At 37.6% G+C, this 25,481-nt stretch overlaps 1 protein-coding gene across 2 annotated transcripts in view; it reads left to right on the forward strand.

The window, feature by feature from the left end:
• Nucleotides 1-20,476, forward strand: part of LOC101894508 (cGMP-specific 3',5'-cyclic phosphodiesterase) — a 219,042-nt gene extending 198,566 nt beyond the window's left edge. For both annotated transcript variants that reach the window (XM_059132180.1, XM_059132181.1), the window contains 9 exons: nt 6,541-6,808; nt 8,635-9,146; nt 9,209-9,298; nt 9,358-9,892; nt 9,983-10,398; nt 17,718-17,871; nt 17,939-18,098; nt 18,162-18,382; nt 18,445-20,476. In XM_059132180.1, coding sequence (XP_058988163.1) covers nt 6,541-6,808; nt 8,635-9,146; nt 9,209-9,298; nt 9,358-9,892; nt 9,983-10,398; nt 17,718-17,871; nt 17,939-18,098; nt 18,162-18,382; nt 18,445-18,845 — 2,757 coding nt within the window. In that variant the 3' untranslated portion in view covers nt 18,846-20,476. The remainder of the gene's footprint in view (nt 1-6,540; nt 6,809-8,634; nt 9,147-9,208; nt 9,299-9,357; nt 9,893-9,982; nt 10,399-17,717; nt 17,872-17,938; nt 18,099-18,161; nt 18,383-18,444) is intronic.
• Nucleotides 20,477-25,481: the final 5,005 nt, after the last annotated feature.

Consider the following 25,481-nt stretch of genomic DNA (forward strand, 5'->3'; position numbering starts at 1 on the left):
CAAAGTATATATATTCTTGATCAGCGTAAAATTCTAAGACGATTTAGCCATGTCTGTCTGTCTGTCTGTGTGTCTGTGTGTCTGTCTGTCTGTCCGTCTGTCTGTCTGTCTGTCTGTTGTAATCACGCTATCTTTCGAACAAATTGAGATAGAAGACTAAAATTTTGCACACATATATATATATTTTGCCAGTAGGCAGGTTAAGTTCGTAAAAGGGCCATGTAGGTCCAAGTTATCATATATAACGGTACCTCCCGATATTCGGTATTTTGATGATTTTAGCGACATCATTTAACGGAACCGTTCCAAATTTAGTATTTGAAGTTCGTAATGGATACTTCAGCCAATGCCAGAAAATTGTCTGTGCAGGTCCACGTCTTCATATAGCCCCCATATAACGGAACCCCCCGATATTCGGTATTTTGATGATTTTAGCGACGTTATTTACCGGGATTGTTTCAAATTTTTCGCATGTGAAGTTCGCAATGGATACTTCAGCCCATGCAGAAAATTGTCTGTGCAGGTCCACGTCTTCGTATAGCCCCCATATAACGGTACCCCCCATATTCGGTATTTTGATGATTTTAGCTACATTATAAACAGATTTCTCTTCAAGTTTCGAATTTAAATATTGTAATAACTTATGACAAAAGTTGCCTATGCAGGTCTACGTCGTCGTATAGACATTCGGTATTTTTAAGATTTTAACAGAATTTTTAACGGATTTTTTTTTTTTTTTTTTTTTTTTTGGAAATTGCCAAATTTGTACCAAATGTTGGAGGGTATTAAAAGTTCGGCCGGCCGAACTTACAGCTTTTTTACTTGTTTTATCTCACCCTGTATATGATGAATAATAACCGTAAAATCGCATGAAGATGTATATCGAAGTTATACAAAAATCTGAACCGATATCGATAACATTTGGCAGAGGTATTTGGTGTCCGCATGTGAGGCACCTTAAACCCTAAATCGGATGAAACATGTATATGGGAGCTATAGCTATATCTTAACCGGTATGTTCCAAATTTGAAGTAATTGCTTCTAGACTGAATTCAGTCGGAAGTGGCAAAATTCACACAATTTGGACTGATATGAGAAATCTGGTGTACAATAAACGAGAAATCGATCGAAGATATATGTAGAAACTATATACAAATTTGAACCGATTTCGATAAAATTTGAAACAGGTATTGCCTGGCTGTGTGTGACATCAGGTACAAAATAGCATTCTTGTGGCGTGTATATTACGAATGTGAGGGAGATTAGGCACCAAATCGGACGAAAGACATATATGAACCTATTTTCACCAAATTCTATTTACTTGCTTCCAGACTGAATTCTGTCGGATGTGCCAAAATTCATTTGGTGCAAAATTTACCCGAAATCGGTTGAAGATATATATGGGAACTATATATATAAATTTCAACCGATTCTCACCAATTTCTATAGGGTTCGTCCTTGAACAAACTAATATTGTTTGGAAAAATAAATGAACAGACGGACCGACGCACTGACATGCATAAATCGACTCAGAAAATAATTTTATGAAGGCCCTCAAAAGTGGCTATGGGTCTACCTCGTTTTCTTCTACATGTTACAAACAAATGCACAAAGACATAATACTCTTACCACTATGTGGTGTAGAGTATAAACAGAGCGGAGTGACTGAATGACGGATTCATCAACGTCCAGGAGGAACGGATGAAGCTAGAATCTTAAAATTTGGCATGAGGGTTTTGGTTTTTAGTGATTTTTACAGTTCGAATTTGGAAATTTAGAATGAAGGTCGCTAATGAGTTTTTTATACCCTCCACCATACTATGGAGGGTATATTAATTTTGTCATTCCGTTTGTAAATCCTCGAAATACTCATGTGAGACCCAACAATGTACATACATTCTTGATCTGCGTAAAATTGTAATCACGCTATCTTTCGAACAAATTGAGATAGAAGGCTAACATTTTGCACACATGTATATTTTGCCAGTAGGCAGGTTAATTTCGTAAATGAGCCATGTAGGTCCAAGTTATCTGCGTAAAATTCTAAGACGATTTAGCCATGTCCGTCTGTCTGTCTGTTGTAATCACGCTATCTTTCGAACAAATTGAGATAGAAGGCTAACATTTTGCACACATGTATATTTTGCCAGTAGGCAGGTTAATTTCGTAAATGAGCCATGTATGTCCAAGTTATCATGTAGCCCCCATATAACGGTACCCCCGTTATTCGGTATTTTGATAATTTTAGCGACATTATTTAACGGAATTGTTCCAAATTTGGTATTTGAAGTTCGTAATAGATACTGCAGCATAATACAGAAAATGGGCTATGTAGGTCCACGTCTTCGTATAGCCGCCATATACCGTACTCCCCGATATTCGGTATTTTGATGATTTTAGCGACATTATTTACCGGGATTATTTCAAAATTTTTTATGGTATAATAAATAAAGTATGGTTGACATAAAGAGGTGGGTTTGGAAATTGGAGCTAAATGTAAGAACTACGACAAAATAATATAAAGGAGACGATCTTTGAAAAAAGCATTTGGTATAAGGTTCACTATAGGTGTGTAGTATTTAGAAATTCGTATTATTTGGTGCACGAAAAGTACTAATGGTATTTAAATTTGTATATTGTACAGAATAGAAGTGGAATATCGAATTGGAAGGTCTCTGTTGGTGTGAAGAATTTAAACAATGTAGTACTAAATGTTATATAAAGTGTAAGAGTAGAACTGCAATTGGTGAGGCCTTTATATAGTATGTAGATCGTTAAATCTCATATTCATACTAGACGTAATGTAGCAGGAAATATTGCGTTAAAAGAAACATCGGTTAATTATCTTGCATTTTATAAGAGCTATAATTACTCAAAATTTGACCTTTTGTGGGCCAGGTGCCACAGGAGTGAACCGATTTTGTCCATTCCAAACTTCTTTTCATAGATATAACATGATATACAAAATTTAAACAAAATCGGCGAGAGATAAACGCACGGACCAGAAACGTTTTTGGATGGATTCTAATTGTCATGAAAAGTCCTAATTTCTTTCAAAAACACACAGAGCCTAGAACCATTCCTTCGACGAAGCACATTTTGGTCTTAACAAATTGAGTGAGGGTACACTGTAGCCATATGACCAAGAGAATAAATTCTATTACTTTTTAGTGAATAAAAATAGCTAGAGTGGCCATTTGACCAATGCATTTTGGGATCTACAATTAGTGTGTGCCATCTTTAATGCCAAAATTTTCAAAAATTTATACCACTTTAAAATTTGCAACCTAATCTAACTAATTGCCTCTCTACTACTAATTAAAGAACTCTGGGTACAATATTCCAAATAAACTATTCCAATAAATGTTTCGTATAATTCATATCATTATCTAAATGTCTTTTCAAATTAACGGCAACCAATCATGATTTGTTGTTATAGCCTTCAGGTTAGGTTTATCTCGACACTCGAAACAACACTCGATATATAATTGTTTCAATTACAGCCTACAAGTATGCACGACTCCTTTCATTAATTTAAAATGAATGAAACACGAAATGTGGTCTAGAGGTCCAAATGAGAACTCGGTGTTTTATGAAAAACTAAAACAGAAGCTAAATACAGCAAAACGGCATTCATAAATAATTAACGATAGCACAGAGGTAGGCAGTGGCGCAACAAATACCACCGTCACCTCCTCCACAACCACCTTCGCGACGGTTGTTTACCATAAGGCCAAGTGTGAGTAATTTGTTCTACTTAAATATTGACTAGGGTGGGTTCGGTGTTGACGGTAGTAACCTGGCTTAGCCAAAAAACACAACGAGCGGCCCATACAATTATGACCAAAAGCTCACTCGTGCACATCCTACTACTGGGCCAGTTGATAAAATCTAAATATTTAATTATGCACTTCACTGCCGCATTTTCCAGCAGCAGATGTTAAAGAAATGGGGATTGATGGGGTGGTGCGAACTGCTAGTTCTAGTGTCGCTGATATGTACTGTGGAGTGCGTGCAAAGAGCAGTTACTTGCAGCCCCTCTAGAGTTTATTTGCTGCAATTTACATTTACGACGAGCAGCAGCGCACCTCACCGCACCACACCGAACATCACATCAACGTACCAAATCTAAATGGTCATGTTGCATGTCTGACAACGATTACAACATTGTTGTCGTTCATCCACGTTTATCCTCTTGGCTGGGAGGATTTGTAAACACAGTGTCAGTCAGGTTTTCCAAGTGAAATGTTTACATTTAAAGTGCACCCAAAGAGGGGGCTTCAAGAATCTCTGCTACAAAAACAAACTGGCAAAATACTTAAATTCACTTTTAGCATAGCTTTGTTTTGCCAACACTTATGTCTAATAAAACCAACGCATAGTAAAATAGTTTGTCTACATTAGGGTGGGGATATACTTTTAGAAAAAGAAGTCCAAAATAAGTCCTTATTAAAATTAGACAGAATTATATGTCTTTACATTGAGTAGCTACAAGTCTTCTCATTGAAGAGCTATGATATGTCTCATTGAAGAGAAACTATATGTCATTTCATAGAAGTAGCCACATGTTCTCTCATAGAAGGAGCTATATGTCTTATAATAAAAAAGCTAAAGGTCTTGTCATAGAAAAGCTATATATCATCTCATAGAAGAGTTTCTCATAGAAGAGTTTTAGGTCTTCTCATAGAAGATCTATAGATCTTCTCAAAGGAGAGCTGTAGGTCTCCTCGTCGAAGAGCTTTAGGTCTTCTCATAGAAGAGCTATAGATCTTCTCATAGAAGAGCTATAGATCTTCTCATAGAAGAGCTATAGATCTTCTCATAGAAGAGCTATAGATCTTCTCATAGAAGAGCTATATATCTTCTCATCGAAGAGCTATAGATCTTCTCATAGAAGAGCTATAGATCTTCTCATAGAAGAGCTATATATCTTCTCATCGAAGAGCTATAGATCTTCTCATCGAAGAGCTATAGATCTTCTCATCGAAGAGCTATAGATCTTCTTCTCATCGAAGAGCTATAGATCTTCTTCTCATCGAAGAGCTATAGATATTCTTCTCATCGAAGAGCTATAGATATTCTTCTCATCGAAGAGCTATAGATCTTCTTCTCATCGAAGAGCTATAGATCTTCTTCTCATCGAAGAGCTATAGATCTTCTCATCGAAGAGCTATAGATCTTCTCATCGAAGAGCTATAGATCTTCTCATCGAAGAGCTGTAGGTCTTCTCGTCGAAGAGCTTTAGGTCTTCTCATAGAAGAGCTATAGATCTTCTCATCGAAGAGCTATGGATCTTCTTCTCATCGATGAGCTTTAGATCTTCTTCTCATCGAAGAGCTATAGATCTTCTTCTCATCGAAGAGCTATAGATCTTCTTCTCATCGAAGAGCTATAGATCTTCTCATCGAAGATCTATAAATCTTCTCATCGAAGAGCTATAGATCTTCTCATCGAAGAGCTATAGATCTTCTCATCGAAGAGCTATAGATCTTCTCATCGAAGAGCTATAGATCTTTTCATAGAAGAGCTATAGATCTTCTCATCGAAGAGCTATAGATCTTCTTCTCATCGAAGAGCTATAGATCTTCTCATCGAAGAGCTATAGATCTTCTCATAGAAGAGCTATAGATCTTCTTCTCATCGAAGAGCTATAGATCTTCTTCTCATCGAAGAGCTATAGATCTTCTCATCGAAGAGCTATAGATCTTCTCATCGAAGAGCTATAGATCTTCTCATCGAAGAGCTATAGATCTTCTCATCGAAGAGCTATAGATCTTCTCATCGAAGAGCTATGGATCTTCTCATCGAAGAGCTATAGATCTTCTCATCGAAGAGCTATAGATCTTCTCATAGAAGAGGTATAGATCTTCTCATCGAAGAGCTATAGATCTTCTCATCGAAGAGCTATAGATCTTCTTCTCATCGAAGAGCTATAGATCTTCTTCTCATCGAAGAGCTATAGATCTTCTTCTCATCGAAGAGCTATAGATCTTCTTCTCATCGAAGAGCTTTAGGTTTTATCATCGAGTGGCTATAGGTTTTCTCGTTAAAGAGCTATGGGTCTCCTTTGCTTTCCCCTGTTTTTAATGAAACGTTCACACCAAACCCACTTGTTTTCAAATGTATAAGTGAGAACACTCAACCTCTTCACGTTGGTTTTTATTTACCGCTTTTATGCTATTATTTAAATTTATGCCATTCTCAGTGGGCTCTTTAGCAGCCACAAAGGATCTCATAAATTCCTCTTAAAAACTTTTTAACTAAATTAACTTTTAAAAACAAACAGACATGCTCGCGCTTACCTGCTGGCATACGAGTAAGTGTAATTTACCACACACATAGCACATTGTTAGTCGGTGGGCCATCTGGTTCGGTATGTTCTCCGGCTCTTGGCAGCTATCACATCTTGTTGCATACCATGCACGGGTTTTCTATTCACATTTCCATTATCATTACCGACACTTTTTGTCCATCTTTCTAATTCATAACGTTTCTTTTTTCTCTTTCTCCGCCTGCCTTCCTTTCTTTTCGCTTTAATAGAAAAATCGTTCATTTTCATCAGCATCAGCTAGCGGCAATCCAGCCCTGGACAATCGGCAACATTTGATGGAACTGGACGAAGGTGAACTCTTTATGGAATTGATACGTGATGTTGCCAATGAATTGGATATTGATGTGCTGTGCCATAAAATACTGGTGAATGTGGGCCTGCTCACACACGCAGATCGTGGTTCGTTGTTTCTGGCCAAGGGGACACCCAACAATCGATATCTGGTGGCGAAGCTATTCGATGTAACACAAACGACACGTAAGTTGATTGTCCACACACACACACACACAGACACGGGCGCACATTTATTATTGAATCCTACAAAAAAGAGACGGAAAAACGGAGAAATCAAATTAAAAACGAAATTGAAATATTTAAAGACAATGGGAAATCCTATTTGAATTATCGCGAGAAATCTTAATTCGTATAGGCTATTGTGATTGATAATCTGGTTCAATTGGAAAACAGTTTATTTTAGTTGGCTATTTCTGTGATTGAGTGTAATGAATCGAAATACTATAAATTGGACTTCTTCATATGTCTGAAAATAGAAAATATAATTAACAAATACAATAGGTCTTCTATAGACAGAATAACTTCAACATGAACTCCACACACAAAAGACCTGCAACTGGTCCACATTCGATAGATCACCTTCACAAAGTTTTCTGCAAAAAATATATTTTTGGGGATTTTTTTTGAAGTAGCTGTCGAAGTTCTTCTGTCCCCAGAAGAGCTGTCGAAGGTCTTCTGACCCCAGAAGAGCTGTCGAAGGTCTTCTGACCCCAGAAGAGCTGTCGAAGGTCTTCTGTCCCCAGAAGAGCTGTCGAAGGTCTTCTGTCCCCAGAAGAGCGGTCGAAGGTCTTCTGTCCCCAGAAGAGCTGTCGAAGGTCTTCTGTCCCCAGAAGAGCTGTCGAAGGTCTTCTGTCCCCAGAAGAGCTGTCGAAGGTCTTCTGTCCCCAGAAGAGCTGTCGAAGGTCTTCTTTCCCCAGAAGAGCTCTCGATGGTCTTCTATCCCCAAAGAGCTGTCGAAGGTCTTCTGTCCCCAGAAGAGCTGTCGAAGGTCTTCTGTCCCCAGAAGAGCTGTCGAAGGTCTTCTGTCCCCAGAAGAGCTGTCGAAGGTCTTCTGTCCCCAGAAGAGCTGTCGAAGGTCTTCTGTCCCCAGAAGAGCTGTCGAAGGTCAGCTGTCGAAGGTCTTCTGTCCCCAGAAGAGCGGTTGAAGGTCAGCTGCCGAAGGTCTTCTGTCCCCAGAAGAGCTGCCGAAGGTCTTCTGTCCCCAGAAGAGCTGCCGAAGGTCTTCTGTCCCCAGAAGAGCTGCCGAAGGTCTTCTGTCCCCAGAAGAGCTGCCGAAGGTCTTCTATCGCCAGAAGAGCTGCCGAAGGTCTTCTATCGCCAGAAGAGCTGTGGAAGGTCTTCTGTTCCTAGAAGAGCTGTGGAAGATCTTCTGGTCACAAAAAAGCTGTTAAGGGCCTTCTGTCCCCAGAAGAGCTGCCGAAGGTCTTCTATCGCCAGAAGAGCTGTGGAAGGTCTTCTGTTCCTAGAAGAGCTGTGGAAGATCTTCTGGTCACAAAAAAGCTGTTAAGGGCCTTCTGTCCCCAGAGGAGCTGTCGAAGGTCTTCTGTCCCCAGAAGAGCTGTCGAAGGTCTTCTGTCCCCAGAAGAGCTGTCGAAGGTCTTCTGTCCCCAGAAGAGCTGTCGAAGGTCCTCTGTCCACAGAAGTGCTGTCGAAGGTCTTCTGTCCCCAGAAGAGCTGTCGAAGGTCCTCTGTCCACAGAAGAGCTCTCGATGGTCTTCTATCCCCAGAAGAGCTCTCGATGGTCTTCTATCCCCAGAAGAGCTGTCGAAGGTCTTCTGTCCCCAGAAGAGCTGTCGAAGGTCTTCTGTCCCCAGAAGAGCTGTCGAAGGTCTTCTGTCCCCAGAAGAGCTGTCGAAGGTCTTCTGTCCACAGAAGAGCTCTCGAAGGTCTTCTGTCCCCAGAAGAGCTCTCGATGGTCTTTTATACCCGAAGAGCTGTCGAAGGTACTGCTGAAGGTCTTCTGTCTTATACACATTTTCAACATCCTTTGTTACAATTTACCATTCCAGCCCTCAAGGATGCAGTGAAGAAGGCACGCTCCGAAGAAATTGTCATACCCTTCGGTGTGGGTATTGCCGGCATGGTGGCCCAAACCAAAGAGACGATCAACATTAAAGAAGCCTACCAAGATGCTCGTTTCAATTGTGAAATAGATTTGAAGACTGGCTATAAAACGAATACAATACTCTCGATGCCTATTTGCAATTACGAGGGTGATATTATCGGTGTAGCACAAATTATTAATAAAACCGATGGATCTCTGGAGTTCAATGAACACGACGTGGAAATATTTCGCCGATATTTAACTTTTTGTGGTATTGGCATACAAAATGCTCAATTGTTTGAAATGTCCGTCCAGGAGTATAGACGTAATCAGATCCTATTGAATTTGGCTCGAAGTATATTCGAGGAGCAGAACAATTTGGAATGTTTGGTGACGAAAATAATGACTGAGGCTCGGGTGCTGTTGAAGTGTGAGAGATGTTCGGTATTTCTCGTCGATTTGGATTGTTGTGAGGCGGTGAGTTTTGAGTTGAAAATGTTGACAGCGAAATTTTATGAAAATTTTGAATTCTTTTGCAGAGTCACTTGGAGAAAATCATAGAGAAACCCAATGAAGTGCAAAGACGTTTAAGTCACAGTAGATATAGCAGTGATAGTTTGGACGATAAGGTAAGCCTGGATATCCCCTGGGCTTAATTCGTGATTTCATTTTCCGTTTCTATTAATAGACAAAAACCAACAACCGTTTCACGGTACTTTTCGAACTGGGTGCAGCTAATCAATCGGCAAATATTTCACGCCCCACTGGCAATGACTTAAGCAATTCGACCCTGGCTCAAATTGCCCAATTTGTGGCCACCACCGGCCAAACTGTAAATATAGCTGATGTTAGGGAATGGGTGCAGGAGCACAATCAAATCACGGCCGAAAATGAAATTGATTGCATCAAGGCCATATTGTGCATGCCCATTGTCAATGCTCAAAAGAGGGTGATTGGTGTGGCCCAGCTCATCAACAAGACGAACGGCATGCCTTTTACCGATTGCGATGCTTCGATATTTGAGGCATTTGCCATCTTCTGTGGCCTGGGCATACACAATACCCAAATGTATGAGAATGCCTGCAAGCTGATGGCCAAACAGAAGGTGGCCTTGGAATGTTTGTCATATCATGCAACGGCACCACAGGATCAAACCGATCGTCTGGTACAGGATGCCATTGCAAGTGCGGAATCGTATAATTTGTATAGTTTTAAGTTTATTGGTAAGTAATTGAAGATTAGCATCAAGACATTTAACTCAAAATGGGCATTTGTGTATTTCCGTTCTTTCTCCTTTTTCCCCTTTCCCACAGATTTCGATTTGTGTGATGACGACACTTGTCGTGCTGTGGTCCGTATGTTCCTCCAATGCAATTTGGTGCAAATGTTCCAAATACCCTATGATGTCCTGTGTCGTTGGGTGCTGAGTGTACGCAAAAACTACCGTCCGGTCAAATATCACAATTGGCGCCATGCCCTAAATGTGGCCCAGACAATGTTTGCCATGATGAAAACTGGCCGGATGGAACGTTTCATGAAGGACTTGGAAATTTTTGGTTTATTAGTGGCCTGTTTGTGTCACGATCTGGATCATCGTGGTACGAATAATGCTTTCCAAACAAAAACCGAATCACCATTGGCGATATTGTATACAACGAGCACCATGGAACATCATCATTTCGATCAGTGTGTGATGATTTTGAATTCGGAAGGAAATAATATTTTTCAGGTAATTATGAGAATAAATGTTTGAAAAAAGAATAATAAATTTGTAATTGAGGAGAGATTTTTAAAAACCAATGTCAATGGTAAAATGATACAGGATGATTTGAAGACCTAGAGTCAGTACAAGGCATGATAAAAGAGAATTTTATATTTCGATTAAAGGCTATTATATATTTGACATGTAATGGTGCGGAATGTTGAAAATTTAAAAAAGGTTTTATCAGATTTCTAATACTTTAACCTAAAACTCGACGTGGCGAATTAAAATCTGCTTTATACAAAAATAAGTTCTGTCAAAGTTGAATTTTTCCAAGATTACCCAGTAAAGAGAGGTAAAAAGTGGGGCGGAACCGACTATATGATACCCTACATCAATATGCGTATTTAGAAGAGATCCCGTAACGAAAAAAAATTTATTGGGAATTTATGTGAAGTAGATCATACCACTTAGGAGACGAATAATATAGCTGTATAGCATATGATATGACTTCGATATTTATTGGAGCAATAGACATACTGGACCGAGTTTCTCAAAATTGCAAAAAATAGGTCGAATATAAAAAATCTATTCAATTTGGGTTGATATTACATATGTGGTGAGCAATTAACGTTAAATCGGATAACGATGTTTATCGAATCTATATAAAAATCTGAACCGAACTCTATAAAATTTGGCAGAGGTGTTTTCAGGCAGTATATGATGACCGGTGTCAAATATCATTGTTGTGGAGTGCATATTACGAATGTGAGGGACTTAAACACCAAAACGGATGAAACATAAACAGGGTGAAATAAACAAACTGCAACAAAGTCAAACGCCATAATTTTTAATTTTTTTTTTTTTTTTAATTTTATTGAATGAAAGCAAAAAATGTCGGAAATAGCATTAAATTTTAGAATAAGTTTAGATTTGTTCGAATTGGTCACCTTTGACACGAATTATGGCCAATGAAACCGTCACACGCTTCCCGAATGTTGCTCGGCGGTATTTTGGCCCATTTCCGGCGAAGCGCTTGCTTGAAGTAATCGACACTTTGGTATTTTTTAGTGCCAACCCTCGTTTTCCAAAATACTCCAGACACAATAGTCCAACGGATTGGTATCCGGAGATTTTGGCGGCCATTGTGCGCTGGAAATGAAGCGAGGAACCTCATTTTGTAACCATTCTTGGGTGGAGCGTGCTGAGTCCTGTTGGAATGTCTAAGGTCTGCGTCCAAAATGTTTGCGTGCCCAAGGCTTTAATACACCCTCCAGAATATTTTCGCGATAATATTCGGCATTTATTCTGATGTCACAGTCGATTAATACGAGCGGATGGCAATCATTTTCTGTTATGGCGGCCCACACCATCACCAAATTCGGCAGTTCACCACTTTCGGCCAATCGAAGCAACTCTTTAGCTCTTTTGAGCCTACTTTCAATATTTCATCACAAATAACTTTTTTCTGGAAAATTATCATCAAAATTCTTTTGTACGCTTGCAAACATATAATGAGCTGTCACTGGAATAATTTTAACAGCTGTCGGACGCATGGCTTAGAAATGACAGCAGTGTGAAGTTGGTTGCAGTTTTTTCATATCACCCTGTATACGGGAGCTGAACAGGTTTTAATCAAAATTTGAAGCACAAATACGATTTGGAAAATTTCATCTCAATCGGATAATAAATAAAAAAGGACAGACGGACGGACGCACCACTCAGAAAGTGATTCAATTAAGATCGTCAATTATAGGTCTTATCTCGCTTCTTTCTCCGTGTTAAAAACAAATGCACAAAGACACAATACCCTTACCACTATGTGATGTAGGGTATAAACATTTGTACGCTCGGCGATTTTTATTCATTTGTATATATGTTTTCATCTTTTGTGGTGTGGGGAAAAATGTTAACGGCCTATACTTTCACTTTGACCATGAATTTCAACCGCAACAAAAATTAGAGGTTACAAAAACATTTTCCACTCCATGGTCGGCAACATGTCTTTTCTCTTCTTCTTCGTATAATTATGAAACAATTTATGCAAACAGTTATTTATTTTATTCTATGCGCATTTCTTTTATTAGCAGAATTTCTTTAAACAAATAAAATTAAAAAAAGACTTCATCAAACAATTAAAAAATATGTTCTTAGCTAGCAATTTTGAATTATAACATTCCTAATACATCTGAATAAATATAAACCCCCAATTGATCTTGAGTTCTGTACAAAACCAAGGTTATTCAATGAAATCCTATTTTAATATTATGCAAATATAAATGTTTGTGTTCTAAATATATAATTAAAAATGAGAGCGCGTGTAAGACATGTCGTATATATATTTATATACTTGCGTTCGTCACGTATGGAAATTATACAGTAACAAACATTATACACTTGAGATAAATTTCTTCCTTGGGATCCATCTGTCTGTTGAAATTACGATTCGACATAGACTTTGAAGTATGAAACAATAGTTTGTATTGGTCTAGGATGGATGGTATTGAAAATGAGGTATATTGGTTGAGTTTTTATACCCTACAACACTATGTGTTGGGGGTATTATAAGTTTGATTGGACCTCGAAATATTGGTTTCCCACATAGGAAAGTATATATGGATCTTCCTATCTCGCCGAGCTGAGTCGATCTAGCTATGTATGTCCGTCCGGCCGTTTGTCCGTCTGTCCATGTTTATTTGTAATCACTCTACAGTTCGCAATTATGGCCCGATCTTCAGGAAATATAGAATTCAGGAAGGGCTAGGGTCAGAATAGAACCCTATTTCTTTTGGAGATGATCGCATAATATTTAACGGTTGAAATGGACCAAAAACTGAAAAAATTCCTGATTTTTCAGTTGCTCTACAGGTCGCAATTATAGACCAATCAAAGCGGAAGTTAGCATGGGGCTGGATCTTAGGTCTGGACAGAAGTCTTCCAATTTTGATGGTCATCGGGTAATGTTTAGTGGGTAAAAAAGGCTACAACATTTGTGTTAAATAAAAGTCAAATTTGCTATTAAACCGCGAATATTTTTAATTCCGGCGAAATCACAAATCGACGAACAGGTCAATTCTGACCGTTGCGTAGATGCCGCTGGTAAATATTTCGGATAGCGAAATATATACAATGTATATACACAAAGGAAGGGGATGCTAGCTAGAATGATTATATCTCAAGAATGGCTGGACAGATTTTGACAAATGTTGTAAATTCGGAATGTCCTCTTGGCATAAAAGTATAAAATCTAAAAGAATCGCATAAAAAGATGGCAATAATGATGTTAATAGAGATTTTGTGATTTTTTTATTTTTTCATATTTTTATCGCATGCGATTTTTTCAATTTGACTTATAATATTTTGGAATATTCTTTCACCTTACAACACAGGTTGGGGATATTATATAAGTATTGCAAATATCGTGCGATCCTCACGAAAAATTTCACAAGGATAGGGTTGGGCTCAGAAGGGCTAGGCCTATTGTTTTCAAAGATGTCCGCAATATATTGGGGGTTAAAATGGACCAACAACTGAAAATTTTCCTGAATTTGTAGCCATTATAAAGGTCACAAATAGAAAACAGAGGACACGAAATCTCGCATAAAGTTATAATTTAGGACAGCGGGTACAATGGACCACTAATTTTGTGTAAAAAAATATCAGCATTACTTACAGGCGATATCCGAAATACACAAAAGGCGAACTTCTGGCTGTTTATGCTGATTTCGTTGACGAATATAGACAAATATATAGATGAGTCTCAATTTGGAGATAAAGAGGAGATGCTTTTGGAGATGATCGCAAAATATTTAGGGGTTCAAATGAACCAAAAACAGAAAAAAAAATCCTGATCACACAGTTGAAGACAATCGACACGCCTGAGAAGAGAGTTAAGGACAGCGAAGAATTTTAGCATTTTTGATGACCATTGGATTATATTTAGCTTTAAAGTGACCACACAACTTGCAGCACGACGGAGTGCGTAAATATTTGGCAAATGTCCCTTGTGACATAATTTCAAAAGCGAAATGTTGCAAAATGGATTTGGACATAAGGGGGCTGCTAAGATATTGTAGTGTTGTAGGTTATCACATGGTCGACCCGCACGACTATAGCCTTTGCTTACTTGTTTTGTATAGCTCCATGTAACGATACATCCCGATATTCATTACTTTGTGATTTTAGTCACTTTTTGGCAATATTTTGTAAATTTGGTATTAAGAGTTTGTAACGGGTTCTACCCCTAGTGGTAGAACATTGTCTGCATAGATCCACATTTTACTATTGCGGTACTCTGAAAATTGAAGACTCATTTTGCAACAGATTTTTTTACCATGTTGTTTCGTTGTTGGTAATGGTTTGTAACTCCGGTGTCATAATCTTGAATATATAGAACCATTTTTCTATAGCGCCCATGTAATTGTACCCCTCAATATTCGGTATCACGACATTTTTATACCCTACACCACAAGGTGGTCAGGGTATTATGTCTTTGTGCATTTGTTTGTAACAGGCAAAAGGAAACTAGATAGACCCATAGTTCCTTTTGATGATCTGCATAGAATCACATTCTGAGTCGAGTTATACATGTCCGTCCGTTTGTCCGTCTGTCCATGTATTTTTGTAAACAAAGTACAGTTCGCATTTATTGTCCTATCCAGATGAAATTTTGCACAAATCATTTGTTTGGCCCAAGGACGAATCCTATTGAAATTGGAGATAATCGGTCAAAATTTAGATATAGCTCCCATATATATCTTCGTCCGATTTGCCTTTTATTGTGCACCAAACGTGTAATATCAGCCTGAATTGTATGGAATTTTGCATATGCACTCAAATTAGGCCTGAAAATAAGTATGCCAAATTTGATCCAAATCGGTTCAGATATAGCTATAGCTTCCATATATATATTGTTCATCCGATTTGTTATTTTTGTCTTCCGCAGCCGTAGTATGCACTCTGTAACAACAATATTTGGGGAAATATATCAAATACAGCTCAGAAATACATTTGCTAAATTTTATCGGGAACGGTTCAGAGTTGGATATAGCTCCCATATATAACTTCGTCCGATTTACCTTTGATTGTGCACCAAACGTCTAATAGTTGCCCAAATTGTATGACATTTGGCACTTACGACCGAATTGAGTCTAGAAGCTAATATGTCAAATTTTGTGAAGATCGGTTCAGATAAAGTTATAGCTCCCATATATACTGTTCATCCGATTTGTTATATTTGTTACCCACAGCCGTAATATGCATTCCGTAACAAATACAGCTCAGAAATATCTTAGCTAAATTTTATCGAGATCGGTTCCGATTTGGATATAGCTCCCATATATATTTTTTTCCGATTTCAACTTAATTGTGCACCAAATAAGCAATACAAGTCCAAATTTAAAAGATAAAAATGCTTCGGCATATTAAGTCCTTTGAATTTTAAATTATAATTATAATCCTAGGGTGTATGATTGAATTCTCCCATAAAAACTTTTAATTGTTATGTGCAGCTCTACTAAATTAGCAAAGTGGTGTAGGGTATCATAAAGTCGGCCCAGTCCGACTTTTAGACTTTCTTTACTGGTTTGAATTTGTCGTTTAGTATTTGCAATGGGTTTTATCCCCTCTATATAGGTCCATGTTTTCCAATAGACTCCACATAAAAATATCTCCAGATATTCGATATTTTTTCCGATTTAGACCACATTTTTATCAGGCTTGTTCTTAATTCGGTATTTCAATGGCTTTTACAATCGGTGTCAAAACATTTTCTGTGTTGGTCCATGATTTCCATGTAACAGTACCCATCGATATTTCGTATTTTAATTGTTCTAGCCGTATTTTTCCTCGATAACAATCCTTGTAGTATAATATTGTTTATAAATGTTCCAGTTTTGCGGGGGCATAATGGGTGATGTATTTTGAAGACATTAACTGTATTCTCTAACCGATATTATTGGTATTTAGGGTTTAAAGTGGAACACGTTCAGATCCAGCGTACATCTATTTGAAAATATTTTTTTTTTTTTTTTGATCTGTACCATAATCTTAATTTAAGCTTTTTACATACACCTTGGAAGTCCGCCGTTAGGGTCTGTTTTCTTCTAGATTATATCAGAAAGAACAAGTAAAAAAGAAGCCATTCCACCATTTGGAAGGAACTTAAAAATTTTCAAAAAAAAAAGTCGAAACTACTACTTGAATGAAATCCGTTATATGGGGGATATACGAAAACGTAAACCTACATTCGAAATTTTTTGTCATAGGCTGAACATTAAATACGAAACTTGAAACAGTTCATGTGAATAATGTCTTCTATCTCAATTTGTTCGAAAGATAGCGTGAATGCAATAGACAGACGGACATCGTTAAATCGTCTTTCAATTTTACCCTGATCCAGAATATATATACTGTGTAGGGTCTATTATGAATATTTCGAGGAGTTCCAAACGGAACGACAATGCTAATTCAGGGTGAGATAAAAAACTGCAACAAAGTCTAACGCCATAATTTTTAACTTTTTTAAAATTTTATTGAATGAAACCAAAAAATGTCGGAAACAACATCAAATTTCAGAATAAGTTTAGATTTGTTCGAATTGGTACAAACTCTGGCCTTCACATGGCCCATGAAACTGTCACACGCTGCCCTTAAGTTGTTCTGCTGTATTTTGGCCCATTCTCGGCGAAGCAATTGCTTCAGGTGAACGACACTTTGGTATTTTTAAGATCCAACCTTGCTTTCGAAAATACTCCAGATATAATAATCCAACGGATTGGTATACGGAGATTTTGGTGGCCATTGTGCGCTGGAAATGAAGCGAGGAACCTTATTTTGTAACCATTCTTGGGCGTCCTGTAGAAATGTCCAAGGTCTGTGGCCAAAATGCTTGCGTACCCAAGGCTTTAATACGCCCTCCAGAATATTTTTGGAATTTATTCTGATGCCACGGTCGATTAATACGAGCGGAGAGCGACCATTGGCTGTTATGGCGGGTTCACACCATCACCATGGCCGGCGCTTAAGTTCTGGTGGCCAACCAAAGGTGCACATTTTCAGCTGACCTCTTTGGCAAGTAAACACGATCATTTTGTCCATTTTCCACTTTTGACCCATCAGTATAGACAGCTATACCGTTAAAAGGTGGAATGTTGCGGGTTCAGACGTCTCCATCTGACACCTGCGGCCTTTTGAATGATTTTAAATTTACATGGACTTTTGGACGGACACACAAATCTAGATCGACTTAGCTCGACGTTTAACCCTTTTGGTACAAATATTGCCATTTTATGTATAAACAGTAAAATCTGAATTAACATATGCATTGTTCTGTTTTTTTATTTCAGGCACTATCACCAGAAGACTATCGACATGTTATGAAAGTTGTGGAGAATGCTATTTTGTCCACAGATCTTGCTGTGTATTTCAAGAAACGCAATGCCTTCTTGGATGTGGTGGAAAGTGGTGAATTCGATTGGCAGAGTGAGGACAAAAAGGATTGTAAGTTATCTCACCATAACTAAAAACAAATCAAATTTAAAGATTGAAAAAATAATCTTGCTTTCAGTACTCTGTGGCATGATGATGACGGCCTGTGATGTCAGTGCCATTGCCAAGCCATGGGAAGTGCAACATAGAGTAGCCAAATTGGTGGCTGATGAATTTTTCGATCAGGGAGATTTGGAAAAACTGCAACTGAATACGCAACCTGTGGCAATGATGGATAGGTGAGGGGAAAAGTGATTTTTAAAAAAAAAATAGAAATCAAAATAAACTGTATTTGATTTCAGGGATCGCAAGGATGAATTACCCAAAATGCAGGTGGGTTTCATTGATGTCATTTGTTTGCCGCTCTACAAAGTGCTGTGTGATACTTTCCCCTGGATAACGCCCCTATATGAGGGGACCTTGGAAAATCGTCGTAATTGGCAAGATCTAGCCGAAAAAGTGGAAATGGGGTTGACTTGGATCGATCACGATACCATAGATAAGCCGGTGGAGGAATTTGCAGGTAAAATAAATCTGATAAACTCAATTGGAACAGCTTGGTATTTGTAATTTTTTTCTTTTCAGCCTGCAACGATGAAGAGATCAAGGATATCGAGTTCACAGTGACCACTCTAAACTGTCATCAGCAGCACAGCGATGACACTTCGACGCCCGAACATCAACGCGGCATTTCACGTTTAAGTATGAAGAAAACTGGTGCTCTGGGTAAGGCCGTCAAATCCAAACTAACCAAAACTTTGTACAACAGCATGGATGGTTCAAAGCCGAAAACATCGCTGAAACTACTGGAAACCCATGCCAGTGAAGATTTAGAAGATAAAAGTCCTACCAGCCCATCACAACCCACAGGCCCAGGGGGCTCTACAGGTCAAATGTCTGCATCCTCGTCAATATCTTCGTCTTGTACGACCAACTCAATGACCGACAAAAACAAGAAACGTTCTAAACTCTGTGCCCTTTTGTGACGAAAACCTTCCAATTAGAATCTAAAGTAAATCTCTTCAATGATTTGCAAAAAATATGGATTCTAATTGGAAGTTGATGTTTCAAAATTGTCAATCAAAAAACGAAAAAAAAATCAGAGCTTGGAAGACATTTTTGAACACCCAATGCTGTGCTGTAGATACAGTCTAAGGGATAACTAATTTTTGCAGAGCCACTATTTTTGTAGAAACTGAATTCTTTGGTAAAATCTACAACAAACTATTAGTAATTATTACATAAATATATACAAACATATACATACATATGTAGGTGTCCTATATACATACATACCCAAACCAAGAACTATGTCAAAACAATTGTGATGTAAATCATAGACAAAATAGTAAAATTATATCAATTTCGTTTCGCAAACAACAGACCGTGTGTGATGCAGGTTTGGAAGTCTTCTAGAAAGTTGTTCGGGAAAAGGACATACAAGGAAATTTGTAAATGAATGTTACGAAAGCGAAATGGAAAAATACAGCCAATTCGGTTGGAGACTGTAGCAAAAACCCTCAAAATACCGATAAAGACGGGACGGGGCGTTCTAGGAAAAGCTATATAAAATAGTGAAGCTATTTGCAAATTGCCTGTAGGAAAGGTTATAAAACTTGAGAACTTGAAATGAATACTTTAAATCGGTCCGACATTCCACCATCTACGAATTCCTAATAAAAGCTAATTTGGTTCAAAATTGTGACGGATCCCTTCGAAATACAAAAAATCGGCCGTTAAAGTTATATAGTTAACTAACCCGCTCATCTGTTTTGTAAATTTTCAATGGTGCATGTAAACCAATGTAGCAGAAGGACATGATTATAGTGATTGTTTGGTTCTCTCCTTCTGTCACCTTTCCCGCTAAGAGTCACTATTTGAAACCAACATAAGTTTTGTAAAATGACACATTCAACCGATTTAACTCAGTTACAAATATGACAAGTTTAGTGAAAATCGGTTTAGATATTTATAAGCACCGTTATATTTGTCCCAACCGAATTTACCTCAAATTTAGAGGAAATCCATTCAGATATGTCGTATGAAAATACGTTAGTAAATTTTTTTATACCCTACAACACTATGAGTTAGGGGTATTATAAGTTTGATTGGGCCAAAAATTATGTAACACCACGAAATATTGGTTTCCACATAGGAAAGTATATATGGATCTTCCTATCTCGCCGAGCCGAGTCGATCTAGCTTATGTGTCCGTCCGTCTTTAAATGTTAATTTGTAATCACTCTACAGGTCGCAATTATGGCCCGATCTTCACGAAGGTGGAGTTGTGCTAAGAACCAGAATAGAAGTCTATTGTTTTTGGGTATGATCGCATAATATTTAGGGGTTGAAATGGACCAAAAACTGAAAAAAATCCTGATTTTGCAGTTGCTCTACAGGTCGCAATTATAGACCAATCAAAGCGGAAGCTAGCATGGGGCTAGATATTAGGGCTGGGCAGAAGCCTTCCGATTCTTATGGTCATCGGGTAATATTTAGTGAGTGAAATAGGCCACAACATTTGTGTTAAATAAAAGTAAAAATTTCCATTAAACCGCGAATATTTTTAATCCCGGCGGAATAACAAATAGACGAACAGGTCAATTCTGACCGCTACGCAGATGCCGATAGTAAATATATCGGATATATATAGCGAAATATATACAATGTTTATATACAAAGGAAGGGGATGTTAGTTATAATATTTATATCTCAAGAATGGCTGGACCGATTTTGATAAATTTTGTCAATTCAGAATGCCCTCTTGGCATAAAAGTATAAAATCTAAAAAAATCGCTGAAAAATATGCCAATAATGTTGTTAATATAGATTTTGTAGTATTTTGTGACATATTTTTATGCTTTCATATTTTTTATCGCATGCGATTTTTTTTCAATTTGACTTATAATATTTTGTAATATTTTTTCACCTTACAACACAGGTTGGGGATATTATATAAGTATTGCAAATATCGTCCGATCCTCACGAAAATTTTCACAAGGGTAGGGTTGGGCTCAGAAGGGCTAGGCCTATTGTTTTCAAAGATGTCCGCAATATATTAGGGGGTTGAAATGGACCAATAACTAAAAATTTCTGACTTTTTTATGCTGATTTCGTTGACGAATATAGCCAAATATCGTAGAGAAGCAAATCATATAGAGGAGTCTAAATTCGGAGATACAGAGGGGCTTCTTGCTTTTGGAGATGATTGCAAAATATTTAGGGGTTCAAATTAACCAAAAACAGGAATGTTTTTCCGATCACACAATTGAAGCCAATCGACACGCCTGTGAAGAGAGTTAAGGGCAGGGAAGAATTCTAGGACAGGGAAGAATTCTGTAAAATGGACTACAACAACTAACAGTGCATAAAGGTTGGGCAAATGTCCCTAGTCAAAATCTTAATTTCAAAAGCGAAATCTTCCAATATGGATTTGGACATAAGGGGGTTTCTAACATATTGTAGTGTTGTAGGGTATAACATAGTCGGCCCCGCACGACTATAGCCTTTTCTTACATGTTTTAACATTTGTTTAATATTTTTTGTTATTTTTAATGGATTCCATGCAGAACAACTTTAGACGTCAAAATAAGGATATGGTCTGAATGTGCCACCTTAAAAACTTAATCAAATAGGTCTTTTTTGTAACTTCTTTATTTTCATACCACCTAAAAAGTCTGCTACGATTAATATTCGTATTTATAATTTCAGCTATAATTTTAAAGCACTTATTTGTTCGTTTTTACTCGTGAGTGAAACTAGATCGCGAGCGGTAGTGCTTGAAGTTCGAGTTCAAGTTTTATACGAAGCTTACTTTCACTTTTTTGCTTTTAATTGTTGGGACTGGTTTGATCGCTTTCAAAATAAAATTGACGACGATATTTTTAACCTTTGTATACCCTCAGTCATGGAAAGGGGAAAAAAATCATTTACTACGGTCAAAACGTGCCTCATCGAAATAGAGGTTTTTAGCCCTAGTCCTATTTCGTTCAAACCTGTTTCATGATATTTGGAGTAGATCTAGGCTGTCTGGTGCGCACGATAACTCTCGAAGGTATTATCCGATTTGGCATGAACATGGTCATATTATCGTCAAATTTAGATCGAGTTCGGTGATGACAACATCGGTTCACTCCTTCTGGTACCATCTCATAAAAAGGTCGCAATTTTCAAAAAAAAAAAAAAAAAAAAATGCTTCATGAAAGAGAAAGAATCATTCGATAAGGAAATGGTCTACATTTTGAATAACCAAATCAAACATAAATAGCGAATTGAGCATCCCATTGCATAAAAATTTCCTCATACCAATATTTCTACTAAAACAATAAGATGGAATATGTGGGACCACTTCTTCTGACACCTGACCCACAAAGGTTCACAATTTTTAATAATTATATAGTTCATAAAATGCGAAATAAGCATCAGATTTATTTTAAGCTTGGCACATTCCAATATTTTCACTAACACAAGATCTGACCTTAAGTTACTTATGAGGATTAATTATGATTCCATATATCTTCGTTTGATTTCACGAAATGTGTAATTTCAGAACGAGTATTCTGTCTATCAATATATGAAAATGTGAGATGTGCTTCATAAGAAATATATTCGTTACCATATATCAGACACATATTAGAATTTCCATCACCAAATTTGAGATTTCGCTATATTCCAACGTTCAATGCCGTATCCTTAGGTCATTAATAGCAGAACTCGAAATAGAAATTATGCAAAAAAAGGGAGCAAAGGTTATAGTCGACCATGTGATACCCTACCACACTATAATAATATGGAAAACCTCTTTTGGTCCAAAGTTACTTATTTTTGTTACTTAGTTAGTTACTTTTGAGGATCTGCGTAAAATCACTATCTGAGTCGATTTATGCATGTCAGTCCCTCCGTCCGTCCGACCATGCATTCTTGCGAACAAAATGCAGGTCGCATTTATTATCTGATTGAGATGAAATTTCGGAAACAATATTTGTTTGGCCCAAGGACAAACCGTATTGAAATTGGTGATAATCGGATCAGATTTACATATAGCTCCTATATATCTTCAAACGATTTCGGGTTAATTGTGCACCAAATGGCCCATATAAGTCCTAATGACCTAAATTTCATTCTAGAAGCAAGTACATGAAATTTGGAGATAATTGGTTCAGATATAGCTATATCTCCCATATATATGTTTCATCTGATTTTGGGTTTTAAGTTCCTCACATGCGTAATATATACTTCACAAGAATGATATTTGGTACCGGGCATCAGATACTGCTCCAAAATACCTTTGCCACATTTTATCGAGATCGGTTTAGATTTGAATATAGCTCCCATATATATCTTCAACCGATTTCGGGTTAATCGTGCACCAAATAGCCATTTTCATCCCAAATGACCTGAATTTTGGCCTATCCGACCGAATTCAGTCTGGAAGCAAGTGCATTCAATGAAAATCGGTTCAGATATCGCTATAGCTCCCATATATGGGTATCATCCCATTTGGGGTTTTAAGTTCCTCACATTCGTAATATATATTCGACACAAATAATATTTGGTACTAGATATCAGAAACAGCCCAGAAATACCTTTGCCAAATTTAATCAAGATCGTTTCAGATTTGAATATAGCTCACATATGTATCTTCAACCGATTTCGGATTAATTGTGCACCGAATGGCCAATATCAGTCCAAATGACCTGAATTTTAGTGAAAATCGTTCCAAATATGGCTATAGCTCCCATATATATGTTTCATTCGACTTGGTGTTTAAGTCCCTCACATTCGTAATATATATTTGCCAAATTCTATCGGGATCGGCAAAGATTTGGATATTGCTCCCATTTTGCTATATATCCGATATCTTGGATATTAACATCATCTGTCATTTCGCCGGGATTAAAAATATTCACGGCTTAGTGAACATTTTTGTATTTCTTTATATAAAAGTTGTGATTTATTTTACTCGCTAAACATTGTCCGATGACTAAACAATATGGTAGGCCTTTGTTCACCCCTAAAATCTAGCATCTTGCAAAATTCGATTCGTATATAATTGCGACCTATGGACCCTCTGCAAAATCAGAAAATTACGACCTGTAGCGTGAATTGAAACTGACATAGGCAGACGGACGAATAAACATAGCTAGATCGACTCAGCTCTGCGAGATAGTGAGATCCATATGTAATATTCTACGTACAGGACCATTCGGCCCTATTTCCGTTGTCGTCGTCATCGTTAAAAACCTCAATACTGTGGACAATTGGTACAACTCTAGCTTTGTAAAAACTCTTCGATTTTTTCGACATTTTTTCCAGAGGTAGGTATTTTTACCCTGATTCCGGGAAGATATTTTCTTCTTTTGGAAGGAACGAACCCAGGTCCCCAGAAATTCCGGGATTAGGACCCGGATCCACTTACCCGATATAGGCAATATAGGTATTGTTTTAAAGCTTATGAAAATACAACTGGTCACATGACCACCGAAGGCCATGGTTAGTTCGCGTAACCGATTGAACATACCCAGAGGAGAATGTCTCTGGACCCAGAAAAGGTATTAGCACAATTTTTTAGCATTTTTGAAAGGTAGGAGTGCAATCTATAATTTGGCATCAATTTTGTTGTTGTAAAGCTACGGGTCTAAAAAATCGATGATTTGAATATAAATTTCGAACCGCTTTAAATAACCACTTGATGAATATATTGTGTATCCGGGTCTAGCCCGAATCTTGAACCTAGACTTTCGTGGACTTTCAAAAAAAATTGAAGAGTTTGGAGAATTTTTTTTTTTACCACATGCTGAAAGCAGTCCTTGTTAATTCTGAAGTAAGTTAAAAATCTAAAAGAACACATTAAGTACACAGTTTTATTAAAATATGTACTTACTTGGTCTCAGGCAATGCAAATATGTTTGTTCGCTGCAGCTGTCGATGTCGTTTCTATGCCTTTCTATGCCAATTACGGTTGTCGTTTCTATAGTCGTCGTCGACGTAATGTGCAAGTCGCCATCTCCGTCGCTTCGATTCAAAAATGGTATTACAGCATTTTTGAATCGAAGCGACGGAGATCTCGACTTGCACATTACGTCGACTACGACTATAGAAACGACAACCGTAATTGGGCCGCTTATTTCGAGGTGTTACATAACTGTTGCCTCAATCCAACTTATAATACCCCCAAAACATAGTGTTGCTGGGTATAAAGAAATATTTTCCGATTGTATAAATATTTTCCATTTCAATCCCCTTCTATTATGACACTTACTCCACTTCAATGGATCGAGCCATAATTACGACCTGAAACTAACATGGGCAGACGGACGGATACACCTAGCTAGATCGACTCACCCCTGAGAGATAGGAATATCCATATGTAACATTCTACGTACAGGACCATTATTTCGAGGTGTTACATAGTTTTTGCCACTATCCAACTTTTAATACCCCCGAAACATAGTGTTGTTGAGTAAAAAATAAATATTTTCCGAGGATATGAAGATTTTCCAGAAGAATTTCAAATCTAATGCACCAGCGTCTAATCCAAAAAATCTATACAAAAAATGTCTTAGTAAAAAGTGTAATACGGTAATAGCTTAACCAAAGACCTAATCTAGTCAAAAACCCTA

This window comes from Musca domestica, unplaced genomic scaffold (genome assembly GCF_030504385.1).
Source record: "Musca domestica strain aabys unplaced genomic scaffold, Musca_domestica.polishedcontigs.V.1.1 112, whole genome shotgun sequence".
Lineage (NCBI taxonomy): Eukaryota > Metazoa > Arthropoda > Insecta > Diptera > Muscidae > Musca > Musca domestica.